General features: G+C 41.2%; 1 protein-coding gene across 1 annotated transcript in view; it reads left to right on the plus strand.

Annotated features, from left to right (window-relative positions):
- The window catches only part of LOC148214384 (autism susceptibility gene 2 protein homolog), a 613,231-nt gene that overhangs the window by 360,779 nt on the left and 232,476 nt on the right, over positions 1 to 19,976 (plus strand). Inside the window, exon 4 of the mRNA XM_088152562.1 lies at positions 18,465 to 18,500. Within this exon, the coding sequence (XP_088008688.1) occupies positions 18,465 to 18,500 (36 nt within the window). The remainder of the gene's footprint in view (positions 1 to 18,464; positions 18,501 to 19,976) is intronic.

Consider the following 19,976-nt stretch of genomic DNA (forward strand, 5'->3'; position numbering starts at 1 on the left):
TTTATAAGCAGAAAACTTGCCCTGTGGTAGACTAAGGCCAATTAATTAGTCAACCACACTTGGCATTGTGGGGATGAGTCCGTGCAGACTACCCTGAGCCTTTTCTGTGCATTCTCATTCTCTCTCAACCTCCAGCTCCCCCTCACTGTATTTCCACTTGTGTTGGCTTTGTGGGACTAACAACTTGTTTTCTGCTTTCTGGATAAGACTGCCCTAGGGCTCCAAAGATGTTGGAGCTGTCAGCTCTCTCCCCCGCAATCCTTATGTAAAGCAGAGCACTGTCGCCAACTTCATCTCATCAAAACCTTGCCTGCAGTGGAATTCATTCACTTGAGATTTTGCTTGGAGGCAAGATGGCTGCTCCTTCTGTTTCCCTCATCCAGGAATTCAATTCCACCCAACTTTTTCTTCCCGTTCCCTCTGAATTACTTGTATTTTCATGCATTTTTCTCATAGCTTCATCTCCTCCCCATTCCACTCTTTTTTTTAAAGCTTCTTTCTTAAAGCTTTATTTATAGGTGCTCATCTTGACACATCACTTCTCAAATATTCTAGTATATTATGGAATTTGCTAATGGAGGACTGAAAATGGCTGTTGGAGCTAATGAAATATGGAAAATGCCACAGGATATTGAGCACTGGGATGTAAAAATTATATGGCTGGCCTTAGACATTATATTAAGTTGTGGATTATTTAATCATGCTCTATCAAGTAAGCCATGAATGGAAGGCTTGCATAGGATGCTAAGCTAAAACCAAATAAACCACATTCTACCTTAGCATAATATATGAACTCTGATTTTAGTGCGGCACTGGAATTACATTAGCTCTTGATGCTCAGGAAAGAACATCCTGCAGAGGGTCAAAGTAGAGAGAAGCTGCTCACTTATGTTTTGGTGATCTATCTGAGACATCCACTGCAGAAACAATGAAAGGCTAATGGAAAATATTATTAAATATAGATGGAAAAAATATTGAAAATGTGTTTGAAAGCAACCTTTTGCTATATAGTGGCTAAGATGGTAGACATGGACTGGGGAGATTCAGATCTAAACCTAGGCTCAGCTACATGGATAGAGGTGTCTGCAGGATACAGTAAAACATGTCAAGATGACAGCTGCCATGGTGTGGTTGAAGCCCCACATATCTTTTATGTGCCTCATGTGTGTGACGCTCATAAAAAACAGGCAGGGCTTCAATGACACCATTGCAGCCGCTCTCTTGACCTTTTTGACCATGGCCTGCACATACCTGTGGTGCTACAGAAGGACCTGGGAAGATCTGAGGTTATTAACACTTTCTGAGCCTGGCCTCCCCCACAGGGGAGCTGTTGTGGGAAAAATTGGAGGAGGAACTGGTATATGTGCTGTCCTGAGCTTGGGCAAGGAAAGTGGGACAGAAAGCTAATGAACAACAACAAACCTAAACGTAACATTAAGCTTTAGAAGTTGTTGTCTCATTTTACAGGGAAGGCCACTGTCTTGCCTTCCATAACAGCCCTTAGCTTCTTAGTTTCAAGAAGGGTGTCTCCAAAAGCTAGGAGGGAGAGATGGAGGTGAATTTCCATTTGCTGTCCCTCTTAGGGATAATTTCTTGTGGACTATACTGTGGGCAGGACACACGTTCTGCCTCTGACATCCCCCCTTTTAAATCTTTTTGACACTCTTCGCTCTCATTTCTAAAGCAGTAGGTTGCATGGACTGAATAGGTATCTCACATCAGGGAGCTGAAGTGAATGATTGCCCAGAGAATCGCAAAGCAATCCAAGGTCTGTGTGGAACTAGGCTGAAAGATGCTTCGCCCTAGGGCTCCATATTGTTAAATCCTGATAGAAAGACTCCCTTGGCATGTGCAGTTTTCTTGGCAACAGTACACAAGTGTCTTACTGGTTTGCTATTGTCTTCTTCTGGGATTTTCTGTCTGCAACTTCCCTGACTAGCTTAGAACTCAGATTTCCTGGAGGTGTCCCATCCAAGTATTCACTAGCTCTGGCTGTGCTTAGCTTTTTTCAAAGCTATGTTTGGATAAGGGACGTAGAGAAATGATCTGGATTTAAAGGCATGGAGTAGATAATTAAAGAGGCTTGAGAAGCTGATTGATGTACTAAGTCAAATATCTAACTCAGTATCGTTGGTGTTGGTTAACAGTTGCTCTGTAGAAATTAAAGCTTGATTTTTCCTAGCCCTACTCAAGGATATAAGGGATTAACTTTTTTTTTCCTTTTTGCATATCATAAAGGTGCCGTATTGCTGAGGTATGATTTTAATCCCTCTACAAATGACACTGAGACTACCACACCCCAGCAGACAGTAGCAGAAATAAATATATTGCCAGATACAAAATCCAGAGACAAGCTCCAACTGAGCGTTTTAGCTTTTGCAGGTCAACTGTTTCTTTATTTCCCCCACCATATCCCATCCATATATTTCAGGTAAATATTCAGGCCTGCTAAATTTGCATAATTGAATCAGATGGCTGAACCTCCCCTTTTACTCTCTATAGCTATATACGTGATGGAATGGAATTATGAAGGCCAGGCTCACGGAGATAAACATTTTCTTAGCTCGCCAGAGGAGAGTGGGAGTTACAAGAGGATGAGACTGGCACCTCCCTGAGGAATTCATAATGTTGCGGCTGGCTAGCTTGGGAGCTGGGGTTCAGTCTGGGGAGATTCTTGCTAGAGGTTGTAGCTAATAAACATAGCTGAACTGAATTTGCATTGTCTCTTGGAGTTTCTTGGGCTAGGCCTGACATCAATCTGAGAATTCTTCAGGGAGGTGCCAGTCTCATCCTCTTGTAACTCCCACTCTCCTCTGGCGAGCTAAGAAAATGTTTATCTCTCTGAGCCTGGCCTTCATAATTCCATTCCATCACAATATACTACTAAAATTCTCATTGCGTTTATCTGTTTGTACCCTCACATTAGCCCAAACGGTACTGCAGCCATTTTTGAATCAAGGTACCTAAAATCTGCTAACTTAAAGAATGCGTAAAAAATCCGGGACCCGTTACTCCTGTGGAACTGAAATTTCCACAATGTTCAGACACTTTTATTTGCAAAGTCGTGGCCATTACAGCATCCCTGTGGTCACATAATCATGATTTCTGATGCTCCCTGACAACTTCCCATAAGCAAAATCAATGGGGAGGTTAGCAGGAAGTCAGAAGTCACTCCTGCTCCCACTGTTTTTTGCCCGCCCATGCTCATTCTGTTTATCTAAGTTCATTTGCCAATATAATTATTTTTCTATTTATGATATATACTCTTCTTAGATGATCACAGGACCACCCAGCATTGGAGTAAAAAAAAAAAAAAAATGGTCAGCCTAAAATTTAATGCTAATTCTGGTCACATCAGACTGCACTACCTTTCTCTCAAAGGATGACCCAACGGGTCACAGAGTTGTCTAGTCTGCTTTAAAAATGCAGCCTTCAAGATCATAACAATCTACTTTGTTTAGATAATTTAGTCTATTTTTTATCTGTGTCAGTTTCACGTGTATACAATTTCAAGTCTGTTTTGTTGCATTTTTTGAAAAATTGTGCTCCATTCCCCCTGAAATATATTTTTGTGTCCATTTACCAAAAGTATGAATGTGTAGCTCCTCAAGTCTGCTATGCTCCTTCATTGTGGTGGGGGTGGGGGAATATTGTTCCTGGGAGGAATGAGTGAAGAATACCAGGAGGGTATGCTAAGAATATATAGGCCCAGCAGGGTCACTCAAGGCGTGAAGGTCATCCCAGTTGTCCAGCTAAAGCAAGCAAACACCTATCTTGGGCAGCAGCAATATAGGAAGATGCTGGGGATGGAAGATCACTTCAGTGACAATGGCAAAGGCATTATTTTATACTGAGCAGGAGAAGGCAATGGTGAACCACTCCTGTATTTTATCAGGAAGACTACATGGATAGACAAGATAAAGTGATTGATAATATAGTGTCGTATGATGGGCCCCTCAAGTTGGGTGGCACTCAACATGCTACTGAGAAAGAGATGAGTTCTCTCTTTTGGAGAACTAATGATGTTTATGACGTGGCTAGATTAAAGCCTTTGGGATGTCTAGTGGCTGAAGTTGTCATGCAAGAGAAGAAAATCTGAAGCTCCAAAGACTGAATAACAGCAGGAAGATGGAATAAAACAAGCATGAAGATGGGAAAGCTTAAACAGTGAAAAGTAAAATCACTGCACATTGACATCTTAGGCATCAGTGAATTGAAATGGACTGGAATTGGACGCTCTTTGTCAGAAGGTCACACTGTTTTATTACTCAGAACATGAACAACAAAGAAGGAATGGCATTGCTTTTAAAATCGGGAAACATACAGGAAAGACATTACTTGAGTATAATGCAATCAGTTATTGAATAAGATCAATTAGACTTTAATGTGATGGTTATCCAAATTTATACTCCAACTACTGATGCAGAAGAAGAGGAGTTTGATGACTTTTTTGGTCAAGTTCAATCTGAAATCAACAGAACACACAAGCAAAATGTGCTGCTTATGGTTGGAGACTGGAATATCAAAGTTGGCTATATTAAGGAGGAAAGTGTAGTTGGGTTGTATGGCCTAGGAAAATTAAATGGAACAAGTGAATAACTTGATCTGTAAAAGTTCTAATCAAACTATGCCAGCAAATTAGAAGAGGTCAGTCTACATATCTGTACCAAAGAAAGGAGACTTCACAGAGTATGGAAATTGTCATGCAATATTCTTAATTTCATATGCTAGCAAAATAATGTTGAGGTTCATTCAGTGCATGTTAGAGCCCTACATGGAAAGGGAGATGCCAGATGTTCAAACTAGTTTTAAAAAAGACCAAAGAATACCAAACAAAAGTCAATGTGTTTCACTGATTATAGAAAGGCATTTGATTGTGTTGAACATGTCAAACTGTTGAATATTGTTAGAAAACTGGGAACCCCAGAACATTATATTGTCCTCATGTGAACCCTGTACACAAGACAGAACATTACAGTCTGGATGGAACATGGTGAAACAGACTGGCTCCTGACTTGTTCAACCTATATGCTGAATATAGATTGAGGGAAGCTGGATTAGAAGCAGATGAACATAGTTTTAAACTGTGAGAAAGAACTATCAATCACCTGCACTATGCTGATGATATCTAGTCTAATAGCAGAATATGTAATTGATTTGGAAGTTCTGATAATGAAAGTCAAGGAGCACAGTGAAAAAAAAAATGGATCAAGTTTCAATATAAAGAAGACCAAAGTAATGACAATAGGTCCAGCAGCCAGCCTTAGAATTGACAAAACATATATTGAGGCGGTGGGCGGCTTCCGCTTTTCAGGATTGAAAATCAATAGTAAAGGAACCAGGAGTCAAGAAATATGCTGCAAAGTCACACTAAATATGGTAGCAGTGAAGGCCTTGGAAAAGATGTTCAGATGTTGTGATGTGTCTATACATATAAAATCAGAATTGAGCAGGTAATGATTTCCCCCATGATACTCTATGCAAGTGAAAGTTGGATTTTGAAGAAAAAGGATAGAAAGTGTATTGATGCTCTTGAACGTTCGTGTTGGAGAAGACTCCTGAGAATAGCATGGATAGCCAAGACAACAAACAAATGGATCATCTAGAGAACAGATTCATCTAGAGTTCTTACTTGGGCACAAATAACCAGGCTCAAATTATCATAATTTGGACACAGCTGTTTTGAGAAGTCTGTAATGCTGAGAAAGAGGGTAGACAAAAGATGAGGACAACCAGCACCAAGGCAGATGGACTCAATTACTGTACAGCAGGGATGGGTGCACCATTGAAAGACCTATAGGGCCAGACTGGGTACAGATAATCCTAGAAGAGGTGTAGGTCCATGGTCACTAAGAGCTGATACTGACCTGATGGCACACAGCCAATCAAAAGTTTGTACACAATTAAATATGCATTTAAAAATACTTTTTCCTTTAAATAGGAACTTCTGATAGGTTTTTTTTTTTTTAATTTGCTTTCTGAGGAGAGTTGCCTCATAATACCTGAATAGGTTGTCAAGTATAAATGTGTTTCAGTCAGCATATTGATACTGTCAACCATGGTGTCCTTCTGGACCATCCCCAAGGGATTGCAGTGGGGGTCACTGTCTGGCAGTTATTCTCCTCCTACCTGAAGGGTCAGTCCCAGTCAATAGTAATGGTGAGGAGAGATCTTCCTGGAGACCACTGCTTTGCAGAGTGCCTCAGGAATCTGTTCTCCCACCACTTCTTTTTAAGATCTAGATTAAGCTGCTGGAGGAGGCCATTCATTAACATAGGGTTCAGTATTATCAATAGGCAGATGATACTCAGCTATACATCTCATTCTGGGCTGAGTATCAACAGGCAATGTGGTGAAAGTGCTGACCCAGTGCCTAGAAGGTCTCAGGGTTTGGATGAGGAAGAACAGACTTTGTCTAAATATCTCCAAGATGGAGTAGTTTGGGGGTTGTGGGCCTAAGGATTCCAGGAAAACTCCATCATTGTACTGCTCCATTCAGAAGTGGTCTCCATTCAGAATTGGTCTTTTGGACTCATAGCTCCTGTTTCAGGAGCAGGTGACAGATGTGGATAGGATGGCTTTTGTACAATTACATCTGTTGTGTCAATTGTGATCTTTCCTGGACTGTGAGACTTGCTCACAGACACTCGTGGTTGCGGCACTCCTGTTTGGACTACTGAAGCATGCTTTACCTGGGGTTGCCCTTGAAAAACACCTGGAAACTGCAGCTGGTGCAAAATGTAGCAGCCCAGGAATGATGGATGTATTGTAATATGCTCAGAGGACCCTGCTCCTTCAGGAATGGCATTGGTTACCAGTTTGTGTTTGGAGAGGTATCCTATCTGCTTACATTGTTAACCACCAAAAGCCTGTGGGGATGGATGACATACAAGCATCACAAACAAACAAACAAACAAACAAAGATCCAGAATGTGCTAGATTTGTTCACAGTATAAGCTGGGCTAAACTAAATCATTGCTGCTAAAGTGTATGGCAACCTTGGGCTGAAAAAGTAATCAATTATGAATTCAGTACTGAATTATGTCTGCATCTTTATTTTGGTAGAAGGGTTGAAGTATCAGTGAGTGTGGGGTTTGCTCCCTGTGTGAGGTTTGCCCTGCCATTGTTTTGGGGGGTGTGGTTTTCTCCTTGGTAGTTCCTTGATTAGGCTGTTGTTTTCTGCTTGATTATTTGTCTGGTGTTATCTGGGTGTTGGGTGCTGGAGAGGATGTGTTCTGGTCTTTTTGTTTCCTTCTTAGCTTTTTTTTTATCTACCAAGGAGAAAACCACACCCCCACCAAAACCGGCAAGGTAAGCCACTGTATATAAACAGGGAGAAAACCCCACACTTGCTAGCACTGATGATGTTACCTATTTGGGTAATGAAACGTCTGCAAGCAAACAACCAAGCTCAGAGAGCACACAGGACTCCAGAGTCCTTGCAGAGAATTAAACAACAAACTCACCATTGAAATAACAGTGGCAGGTTCTTCCAGTTCTGACCCCCACCCCCCCTTGTTTTTTTTCTGGCCGGTACAAAACTATCTACGGAAGCACATTTTTCTAAAGAATATTTGGATACATTGCTATTTGCCTAGTGGAATCCTACATGTGCTGATTCAGTTATGAGTCCAATGTGGCTTATTCCCAAGTAAGAGAATGGCAGGATTTCAGCCTTCTTAAACAGAATTAAAGAACACAGGCAGCATCAGACTGCATTTGTAAATTTGCAACAGTTTTGGAGAAAAGACCACAATTACTCCACCTGCACCTCTCTTGTCACAGACTTATTATATGTAAGCAAAATATCACATACATGTATAATGTTTTATGTGGTAGAACTTTAATCAACAACAGCTATGCTCCTTCACAAATCTATGTGCTCAAGCACATCACCTTGGGTGTAAAGGGAATAGAGATAAAGACTCTTTGAAGATGAGCTCAACTCAGGATGATTTCATAAGCACATCCTTGTAGTTTGCTTTGCAGCAATACAGAAATGTTTTACCATGGCCTTGTTCCAGATATTATTTTAATAGCCTACAGCCTTGGGATGGCCTGGTACTATAATCTGATGGGCCCTGCTTTGCTTCTGAGCCTGGAGAAGGACAGTCAGATGCTACCACATAGCCAGCCCTAAACTCTAAATGACAGACATTTGGCTAAGATTGTTGATTAATCACTTTTATCACAATCAAGTTGCTTTTGCCCTTCATTGGTTTCAAAAAGATCATGCTTTCAGCAGTAGGAGGGAGAAAAATTGTTCATTGATAAAATGGGCATCAAAACAGCATGTTTAGAAGGGGAGTCCAGCAGGGTGAAAAGCAAACAATAAACACAGTCTGGGATGTCCAGCATGAAACAATTTAATGAAGCTGATTGATTCGATTGTTTAGGATGTAGGATTTTTTTCTGGAACAGTATTTTGCTGAAAGGCTGCACTTTGAAAAACTTGGGAAATTTGTGATGGTTGATAGGTATGTGATTCTGAACTGCACTGTTTTTGCATTTAAAAACAGGATTGAGCCCTAAAATTGGCATAGGAAGCCCCTGTTAGATTTAATATGCCCATTTTGATTAACAGTCCCCCAAACTCCTATTAAGAAAGCTGAAAATTTTGGCTCTGCCTCCTGTAGCAATCTCACCATATCACAACCATCCAAAAATAATTGTGACAACAAGTAGTATCAAGACCCCACATTTGGGGGTAAAAAAATCCTCCTCTATTTAAAAAAGATGACAGAAAGATCACAGAAGGATAGGAGACAGATAAATAGGCAGGAACTCTTTGATGGCTAGAGTCAAATAGAAAAAGGACATCTTCAAAGGATCCACTGAAGATCAGGATTTGGGTAGAATGAGCCTTTTGAAATTCTTTACCCAATCTGCAGGCAAAGAAACTGGAGGAACAATATTTCTAAATGGTCTTCTCTTGAGTTTTCATTGATAAATAAGAAGCCAGGGAGGCTGAAGACCATTTGAGTGAGGATTGTATAGTAGAAAGGAGGACATCCATGTGCTCCTAACTAAATAAATTGCAAGAACACCAAATTGTGCTCGTGGGTGTTCACAATGGAGAAGGCAAGTGACGCACGTGTGATGAAATCATCACACAAATCACATGAATTATGTTGACTTGTGATGCAGATATGTAATTTGGGTCCTTTGTGCAATGATGTCATGATGCATACATCATTTTGAAAACATCTCAGCTTCATCAGAAACCCATGAAATCTCTTCTCCTTTGGAAGAATTTCTAGAACAAGTTATTTTCCATCAAGCTGAATGAGAACTGGGAGAAGAAAAATGCTGGAGAATGTCTAAGTCTGTCACTAGCTGAAAGAGAGCAGCTTAGAGAATATTGAGGTTAGCTATAGAAAGAGATGTTATTTCTATCTACACCAGAATTGCATGTTTTTGTTCTTAATTCAATCTTTTTTATGCACATTCAAACACACATACCAAGCTGTGGATTTTAATGTTTTAAATATATTGTTTATTTTTGGTGCTGCACTTTTAGACATATTTATTTCTGTATTTACTGATCATATTTATATAACCACCTATCTCACAAAAGAGTGACTCTGGGCGGTGTACAACACTCAATTAAAGACCCATAAATACATACACAAACAATAATGAAAACTATAAAAACTATAATAACATACAAAACAGGAGAGGATGATATTCACCACAGTAAGAGAGCTATTGCAAAATCTCCCTGGTCGTCCAGGCCTGGTCACATAGCCAGGTCTTGAAGGATTTGCAGAATGTTAAGAGGGATGGGGCTAATTTCACTTCTGGGGGGAGAAGATTTCACAAGGTGGGCGCCATGGCAGAGAAGTCCCACCTGCTGGCAGGCAGGACCTGCAGCATGCCTTCTCTGCCAGACCTGATGGGACTGGCAGAGGTGGGGGCAGGTATTTTTCCCCAAAGTATGAAGGTTTATTTGTATTCTGTCATTTTGTTGGTCCTTGGGAGCTCAGAATTATAAGAGAAAGGATTTAGGAAGACAAAACAAAAAGGATGGATGTGTATCTATGCATCCATTGGTCCTGACACCATGGATCAGGTTGAATTGATTAAACAAGGAAAAGGCAGTATAGTGCACTGTTTGCTCTATCAGTGCAGGGAACAAGATAGTAAGGTGGATGCCTGCCACAGTCAAGCGACATGTGAGCTCTGACAGAACCTTTAGAAGAAAAGGGCAAAAACTGGCCAAAAACATTTTGGGCAAAAACTGGCAATTCTCAGGTTCAAGTTCCTATGCAAGTATAAAATCTCCTGGGTGACATTTGTGTCAGTCATTATCTCTCAGCCCAACCTACTTTGTGATATTGTTCTGAGAACAAAAATTGGAAGAGGAGTACTCTGGAAAGGGGCTTGAGGTTGGGAGAAAATATGAGAGTTGGAGGGAGGGAAGAAGGAAGGAAGGAAGGAAGGAAGGAAGGAAGGAAGGAAGGAAGGAAGGAAGGAAGGAAGGAAGGAAGGAAGGAAGGGAGTGAGTGAGTCCAAAAAGTCAAGATGGTAGGTGTGACTCCATGACTGTGGCTGCCACCTTGACCTTTGGGACACCTCTTATGCCTTTAGTTGACATGATAGCCTTAAGTGAAGCTTAAGAACATGAATACCCCAATAGAAGCACTTCACAACATCTTCTCTGCATTTGCAAACCTCCTGGTAAATTAGGAAATGGAACAGATTAAGATGTCTTCAATCTGAGTCAATCTATTGGTCAGTCTGTGCCAGTATTATTCATTTGATTAGTTGCAACTCCTCCTTCAAGATCTTGGGGGGGGGGGGGGGAGAAAGAGAGAGAGACAGAAAGATCCTTCAGCCATCTTATGTGAGATGGCAGATACTGAACTGAGCACTTCATGCTTGCAAAGCGCATAGGTAAATGGCAGCCATAATAATAATTGTTTATTTTGGAGAGGTACCAAGATTTCCCCCGCTATCAAATCAGCCCTCTTCTTCAGAATAACCTTGACTTGATCTGTTGAATAGTTTCTGTCTAATGAATGATGGACAGCTCACAGAGTACCCAGGAGAATCTGACAGGGAACTCTTGTGTATCAGTATAGTCCCCCCCTTCCATGTCCTTGTTTTGTGTTTGGGCATGTGAGTATCTGAAGCTGGGTGCTTAAATGCTTTGTTGCATTATGTTAATTCCTCAGCAGCACAATCAAATTCATGTTGTAATTAAAGCTGTCAGTTGGAAGGCAAGCCAATGGCAGCAGAAACACAGCATAACAAATGAAGTGAAATGCTTCTGCATGTAGCTATACAATGCTTCACCAGGCATGAAATTAAATAAGTAATTTGATGTTGACATCAGAAATTGAAATGATACCCACTGTTCCTTCATTCTGTCAGACCTGCATAAACAATAGCCAGAGTAAACCTAGGCGGCATACGGCACTTCACCATCTCGACTCATCTAATTCACAATATATATGCAAAAATGGCATCGCGGACTTCCCAAGACCTGAAGGATGTAATTTCTTTGGGTTCTTGATGAGCTCCTGAATGTAGAAGGGTGGCTTCTTTCCACACCCCAGAGCCCCAGTGAAAAACACTCTTCAAAACATTCTTCATTTTGAAGCAGCCCAGCAGCCAAAGGCCGGAGAACGTTCATGTGGATTGGTAGTTATTTATGAGCCTGAATCTCTGCGAGAAGATCTTTTCTTGTTCTGCTTGTGGGCATCCCAATCTGTCACAACAGCTTTGTTGTTAACTATTTTATTTTCATTTGGGAAGAGACAAGAGACTAAATGCTGGCCAACATTTTGCACACCAAGGAGAACGGGGGCTTGTTAATAAAGTCCTGATGCTTGTATCAGGGATCACTGCTTCTGAATGTACAGACTTAGCTGTGGCTTAAGGGCACTCCTTCCATCTCTTACTCCAAACTAGGTAATGACCAACCTATCCTTGTAAAAGGCAACATGGCTTTCATTCTTATTAAAGCTATTCTAGGTCAAAGTATACCTCTAGGACCAAACGTCAGCATCTTCTCATCTCCGTTTGACGACCCTGTTCCCTGGAGTCAAATCTGATGATGGCATTTGGGCAGTTTGGGGCAAGGAAGAGATATCAGAAAGGCCTTTGAGGGCTAATGATGGCCATAGTAAGAGCTACCATAAAACCTATACTAATTGTTTAAACGGTGATTCTCATGTGTCCCTATTTCCATATGAAAACAACCATCTCTGAATCCTAGAAATAATTTTATAGTTCCTTCGTATTCCAGAATTGCTTGGTTTCTTCCTTTCAAGCTAAAATTATACTAAAAGTGTCAGTATTTGGATCTGAAGCTGGCAAAGGCATGGGAAATTTTGCTTTACTTATTGGCAAAGGACAATCTGATGTGATTTACTGCCTCCTTTGTCCAGCTGCTATTCTGTACCACTCCAAGGTTTATTGTTTTCTTGAGCAGAATGGCATACTTCCACACAAAACGTGGGGTAACAGATATCCACCACTGTTATTTTTTGAGAATGTCATGAGGCTTATGTGCCCCGTAAGATGGCACCATCTAGCCAATCTTGGCTGATCTTGAAACTGCTAACAAGGATCAGACTTATAATCAGATGGGAGACTACCAAAAAATTCCTGGGCTGTAAAATAGAGTGAGGAGAGAGAGAGAGAGAGAGAGAGAGAGAGAGAGAGAGAGAGAGAGAGAGAGAGAGAGAGAGAGAAATTAGAGTCCTGAAGGAAAACAGTGGACTTTCTTCCACTGTTGTGCCAAGAAAACTAGGTGGTGTCACCAAGTGTCAGCCGAGATCTGAAGGAGACGTTATATTTCTATAGTGCCTGTGTTGGCTTTAGAGGTGTCTTGAGTTATGTTTGTATCCAGGAGAGCTCCATGAGAACCTCCTGCCCCAGGAAGGAGAAGACTTCAACTGTCTCCCAATTACCTCACACAGCCAACCTCTCTAGACTTTTCCCAGCTGCCTACTCTATAAACCTCACTGTGGGATGGACTCAAAGCAACAATGATCTATTGATTCAAAGTCTCTTGTGCAGGTAGACCCAAGAGGCATTTCAAGGTGACTTTTAAGAACCTCTCAGAATGATCCATTCAAGGTAGCAAGCCAAATTCAGGGTCATCTGCTGTGGGGTTGGGAGGTGGGTGGGTGGGGTGTCAAAAACATCAAGATGGGAGCCCCAAATTCACACCAAAGGATTACCCCTTTTTCATGTACACTGCATGCATGATGCATGTAAAAAGAAATAGGGTTTCGGATTATATGATTGCAGCCAACATCTTGATACATACACATCATGGACATTCCTGAAACCAATCCAGAGACTTGTATGCCCTAGAAACAATGAATGGTTCTACGCAGCAGGTGGGGGGCTGGCCCCATTCATGTCCCATCCAAGTGGACCACTCTGTGTAGTTACTTCAGTTTGCCTAATGGTAGGGCTGGCCCTATCTGAGCCATATTTTGTCTTTTTATAGTTATTGGCCACAACCTTCATGACGTTTCTATCATTGCCTGTTATTGCATCTGTTTCTATCCCACGTTCCGTTTCAAAGGACATTTCCCTGCTAATGCATGACATTTCAAACCATAGAAATGTGCCTCAGCGGAGCTGATTTTGGAGTAGATGGTGCACTGCAACAAGCCGAATTAAGAGCTTGCTACGTAATCTCAGCTTTTGGAATTCTGAAATTAACTGAGTTGATTCATAAGTCCCAGAGAAACGAGCAAATTGGGATTAATTTATTTTTTGGGATGCATACTTCTCTTAAAACAAGTCCTGACATGATTGGGTGGAGGGGAAGTGGGATGTATCTTCTGAAATAACATATGCTTATAGTAGTAGGTTTTAAGAGAAAACGTATCCAAAATATGCATTTAAGTAGATATGCTCAGACGTTTTGCTTGTTTTTCAAAACTGAAGTTATCACTGGGTAATGTAGGCTAGCACAGGATGAACTTGAGGATGAATGCAAATTAAAGCAAAATAGGCCATGATCACTCCATCCATCCATCCATCCTTTCATCCATCCATCCATCCATCCTTTCATCCATCCATCCATCCATCCTTTCATCCATCCATCCATCCATCCATCCATCCTTTCATCCATCCATCCATCCATCCATCCATCCATCCATCCTTTCATCCATCCATCCATCCTTTCATCCATCCATCCATCCATCCATCCATCCATCCTTTCATCCATCCATCCATCCATCCATCCATCCATCCATCCATCCATCCATTCATCCTTTCATCCATCCATCCATCCATCCATCCATCCATCCATCCATCCATCCATCCATCCTTCCATCCATCCATCCCTAGCTCCACTGGTTTTATTAAACTCTGAGCACGAACAGGTACCTTTGCTGGAAATGAAGAAGTTTTGTCCTTCTAATTGTGTTGATCAAGAGCAGCCTAGAACATCCCTGCAATGTTCAGGATTACATCTAATACCAGCGTTTATATTTTAAAAAGGCATATTCAACTTAACAACTACCCACAACCCCAAAGCACCTCTCCACAGCAGATTGTGAGCTCTAGCTTCTTGGTTTTGCTTCATTGGCTTACACTGATGAATCTCTCTGTGCTGTGTAGAAAATATTTCCTGATCCCCTTAACGCATTAGGGAAGCTAATTAGCATCCGAACTTCCAGTGAAATGGGCCACTTCTAATGTTGCCTCCCATTAAGTCTGATTTACGCCAGTACGGCACTGCTTCTTTTCCCCCAAGCTATCTCATGGGATCATACGGAGCAGCTCATTGTGATCAGGGCTCTGTACAAATGCAGTGTATAATAGCCGGCAATTCTGTCCACTATTACTGTAAGGCGGTGGGAGGATTTTTTTTCCTTTTGCTCTTTTAGCTCCTATAAAACGATGCTGGTGACAACACTGATGACAACTGTGAGGATGATATTTAGAGATTTCTAAAGCATACATGCTCTGGATCCATCCTGAGTCCCAAGTGAGATCAGACGAATTCAAAACAAGCTGTCATTTACCCTAAATGGAGCCGACAGATCTAATCCATCCCGTTCTGAATTAAAATGCTCTATGAAATTTCAATCAGGATTTGGATATACGGATCAATATGGTGTTGAATATGGAGTAACTAGGGAGTACAGGTTGTTGCCCTAAATATAGCGTCTTGACAAGTGGTATCCTTAAAGGGACCAGGCTTTTCAATAATTGGGTGAGCAATGTACAGCAGGCCAGAGATTTTTTTCTGAAAAACAGTTCAAAGGTAGCTAGAATAGGAGGCCCTGGAGATTACGGTCTGAGCAAGTAGTTTCTAAGACCAGTGTTTCTCAACCTTGACAACTTTAAGATGTGTGGACTTCAACTCCCAGAATTCCCCAGCCAGCATGGCTGGCTAGGGAATTCTGGGAGTTGAAGTCCACACATTTTAAAGTTGCCAAGGTTGAGAAGCGCTGTTCTAAGACTGAGAGATAAAAAAAGCAAATACAGTGCAAGATGTTGATGATGAGTTTTGCCTAACTGAGAAAACGGATTACAATCTGCAGGGGTGTCTACATCACATACTGTACATACTTGTAAAAAGGGGATAGGGGTTTGATTTCCCAGTTGTACCTACCATTTTGACATCATCTATTCCCCTTCTTCCTTCACCCCCCGGGATGCCCCTGGCAATCTGCTTGTGGAGACACTGGTGTTCCTGTTGCCAGAAGGGATGGCCAGGAGAGGCATTATGGAAGAGGAATGTCTCCCTCCTTAGAAAAAGAGCCAGTCCATATCCACTCTCTTGTGACCTGAGATAGCAGGACCTGCACAGTTTATATGTGCAGAAGCTGCCTGTATTGTCAGGCATTGGCAGAGGGATATTTACCGGGGATGAAATAATAAAAAAAGGGGTGTGACACCCTGAGCTTCTTTCCTTAAGGGAAAGATTGCAGCAGAGACTCAGCAAAGTTCTCCCCCCCCCCCGCTCAATTCACTAACAGAAATGTTAATTTTATTCCTAAATGATAAATGATAAATTCATTTTAATGATGCAGGAGGATCTTCCCAGAAAGAATCAAACTCCATTTTTTTCTGAGTTCATCAGGGCCCGGGGAATGAATTGGACTAGCCAGTCCTGGAATGACCTAGAACAGATTTCACCATTTCTGGAGTTTCAGACCCAGTTCTTCAAATATATTAGATGGTTTCTGCACAGTAACTGATATATATATAGAGAGAGAGACAGACAGAAAGACAGACAATACATAGACCAATAGCTAGATTGACAGATAGACAAGTAGATGGACAGACAGATGGATGATAGAGGAAAAGAGAGACTGTGTATCAGGGTTACCTATATCAATGTGTTGGCCTGCCTTCTTTAATATGTTACTCTCTAGAAAGTACAATTTCCAGAATTGCCAGCCCAGCAAAGTAGACCAGACTAATAAATCAATTATCTGACCATTGTCTTGATAGTGGCTCTTCCTCCTGTACTTCAAGGTCGTTCCCAGTACCCACTATAAGAATCCTATGAGTGTAAATTTAGCTTGAAGATTGGAGAGCAGCAGTCCAAATGCATCTGAAAGATTCCAAGTAGGGGAAAACATGACATTCACCATTAGAGGACCTTCCGGAGCAAATTAACTAAATAATTAGCTTAGACATAATAACATTAAGACATAGCAGCGTGGCAAATGAAAGTAAACACATATTGGCTGCTTCCTAAAACACAAAGGCTTAATGTCAACTAGAGTAGGCCCAAGACATTCTTCAATGGAGACAGCGCATCAGCTGGTGCCCTCCCTGCCCTTAAAACCATGCTGACTACTTTGGCATATGAGATAGGAAACCCCACAAGCGCTTTACCTCTTCCTAAATGGTACGAAATAGCATGGGCTGTTCTACTCTTTGGATTCAGTTCCAAAAAGGTGCCTCAGACCATCCGGGAGCTCAAATCCAACACCCTCTGCAACTCTTTAAAAGTAGCCATGTAATCCCAGGAAAAGTTGTGACTGCTTTAAAGAGTTAGAATCAAGTGTTACATACAGGCCTCTGTGTGTGCCAAAGGAACTTTGTGGCATCAGATTGCACAGCCACGATTATAACAACATCAGCTCCCTTTTAATGATCTCCAAAATGAAGTGCCCAATGCAGTCCCCTCATTCTTCCTTATGGTGGGCCAACAGTGGTTAAAACTGTAAGCTTTAATGCCACAGAGCTCAGGAGATGTACCAAATGCAAGTCCACAGCTCCAAAGCAGGGAAGGGAGAATGTATTTCTTTTGCTACTTGAAATTCTTTCATTCTGCTTTTCTGCCAAAAATAAATGCATCCCAAGATTAAAATAATTAAAACCCCAACTAAAAAGCATTGTGTTCATTTTAAACCAAGATTTAAACAATAGGGTATTCATCGAAAGCCTTTCAAAATGCAATAGTTACCTTTTAAAGCTTTTAAAAGATCATTTCAGAAGGAGGAGAACCTATTAAGAAACCAGCTAAATAAGGCCACCATAAAACACAGGAAGAAAAGAGAGAGAGAGAGAGAGAGAGAGAGAGAGAGATATGAAACTAACCAATCTTCAGACACCAAGAAAATAGGACCAGCAACTGAAAATTCCACTTTATAAGTTATAAGTTGATGCTAGTCAAGTTTTATGTAAAAGGACAACTAAGGGAAAGATTTCTCTAATTGGGCAGATTCCCATGGGAGCAGGCAGGCTTTTCATTACCGGTTCTCTGCATCCAGATGCCTTCTGTGTCAGGTATCAAAATCAAATGTATGAAAAAATACCTGGTTCCTACCACCACATCACTTTTAGGAAATAAATCAAGCTAACACTGGGGGAATAAATTGACAAACCATGTTGTGTTGTCACAAAGGGAAAGAGAGGGTGTGGGGAAAAGAAGAAGAAAAAAATGACATCCATCCATCAAAATCCATGGGGGCGATTTGCTTTTGAACTTCATCAATCTAAGGGTCTCCCTTCTTACAAAACTTACCTCCTGCCCAACCCCATTCATACCCTCACCCACCACAAAGCTATGCTGCTGGAGTCCAGGGCAACAAACGGCAGCATGTCATGGGGGTTGGTTGATGTGTGTCTATTTAGTCTCAGCATAGGCTGAAATGCCATCATTAATTCATTACCCAGCTGCCTGTCAAATAAATTGGCAATTACACCCACCGCCGGAGCTTGGAATTTCAGTAAATAGCATGTTTCTGTCGATGGAGCCGTTGAGAAATGTTAAAAAAAAAAGGGGGTGGGTGGGAGGAAATTAAACAACGAGAACATGTTTGTTTCACTAGCAAAATGACAAGGGGCGATGCTTGTCAACGCAACATTGTGGGGGAAGAAAAGCTATCTTAAAAGAGCCAGACATAAGGGAGGTGGACTGGAACAGGTCTCAGAAGAAGGGAGAAACATGCAAACACACAGAGGGGTAACTCTCATTTGTCTTTTTTTTTCTTTTTTCTTTTTCTTTTTTTTTTTTTTCCTTACAGAGCTCGGCCCCTTCCAGCTTGGGAACAGGCTACTTTGTAAGTGGACCTCAACTTTTTAAGATATGTGTTTTGGAAGAGTGTTGAAAGTGGTAATGCCCAAGGAATGATATTTTGCAGTGAACAGTATTCAGCTGATGGGCTTGGCTAACTATTCCTATGGCTTTCACCAGTTGGCCTGCAACCCAAAATTAGAACAATTGTTTTGAGCTGAGTCTCTTGTATTCCCACCTTCTTGCTTTCTTAATCACCTCATTTTCCTCAGCCACCATGGCTCTCTCCACCCCCACTCTATAACTGTGCCTTGGGGGGGGGGTCCCTGTCCTCCTTTATTGTCCACTTTCCCTTGTATTGTCTACTTTCCCCTTTATCCAGGTCAATCCTTTCTTCTCCTAGGACTTTGTTTTTCAAGTGTCCATCTTGGTTCTAATTCCTGTGACCGGAAGGATGGATTTATACAACACATTAAACTTGGTTGACACAATGTTTTTCTGAGTATTGATATATAATTAAATTTTTTAAAAAATGACATTGGGTAGTCAGTGTTTCAGTATTTTGCAGGGACCCAGCCTTTGTCTGAGTTTACTGTGTGAACTAAGTAATTATATTAAATCATAGTATGGGTTCTTTTGGGGGAGGGGGCATAGCATTTTATGTGAACACAGAAATTGTGTTTTGTTAATCCAGATTTGAAGTTTAACATGCTGTGTGGACCTAGCCAATTTTCTGCATTCTTAGGCTGGGGGCAGGCAACCTTTCTGGTTCCAGGAGTTGTAGTTTGTGTCAGCTGGTTTTCAACAACCATGGGAGGACAGACTTGAATTTTCTCTATCTCTATCTCTATCTCTATCTCTATCTCTATCTCTATCTCTATCTCTATCTCTATCTCTATCTCTATCTCTATCTCTATCTCTATCTCTATCTCTATCTCTATCTCTATCTCTATATGGTTACCCACCTTATATGTCTGAGGTGGTGGTCCTTGTTTGTTCATGAAATCAAATAGCTGTATTCATGCAACACAATTATGTAGGTCAATTAAAAACCTAGTGGCTGCTATGCTAGGATAGCTTAAACCTGGTTAATTTTCTGTGGCTCCATGAAGGTGAATTCTTCAGAAAAATAATGGAGATGGCTTGTTCAGTAGATGGTTTTCAGAAGGCACCATCAGAAGATGGAAGTAGAGTCAAAGATCAGAAGGTATTGTAGATACCTCATTATCACCTGGGACTTTAACCTCTTCCTTGTGCAAACGCTTATCACATTCCAGGCTGATGCCTCCCATGATAGTTTAGTAGCCTATTCATCTCCACATTCCCAAGTATTCCACCTGTTCCTTTGATCAAAGTCTTGAGTCTTGGATATCATCTGTGGATGCAGGGTAAGATGGGGGCAAAGAATGTTCTTCTAACTATACATGGTGGTTGCCCAATGAGTCCCAGGCTCCTGTATGAAACATAAAAGGAAAAATGAGACCCAACTGATAATCAAGCAGTGTGAAAAAAGTGTATACCA

This window comes from Python bivittatus, unplaced genomic scaffold (assembly GCF_059951505.1).
Source record: "Python bivittatus isolate LINGU-HERP-01145 unplaced genomic scaffold, Pbiv_v1 ctg000690_np1212, whole genome shotgun sequence".
Classification (NCBI taxonomy): domain Eukaryota; kingdom Metazoa; phylum Chordata; class Lepidosauria; order Squamata; family Pythonidae; genus Python; species Python bivittatus.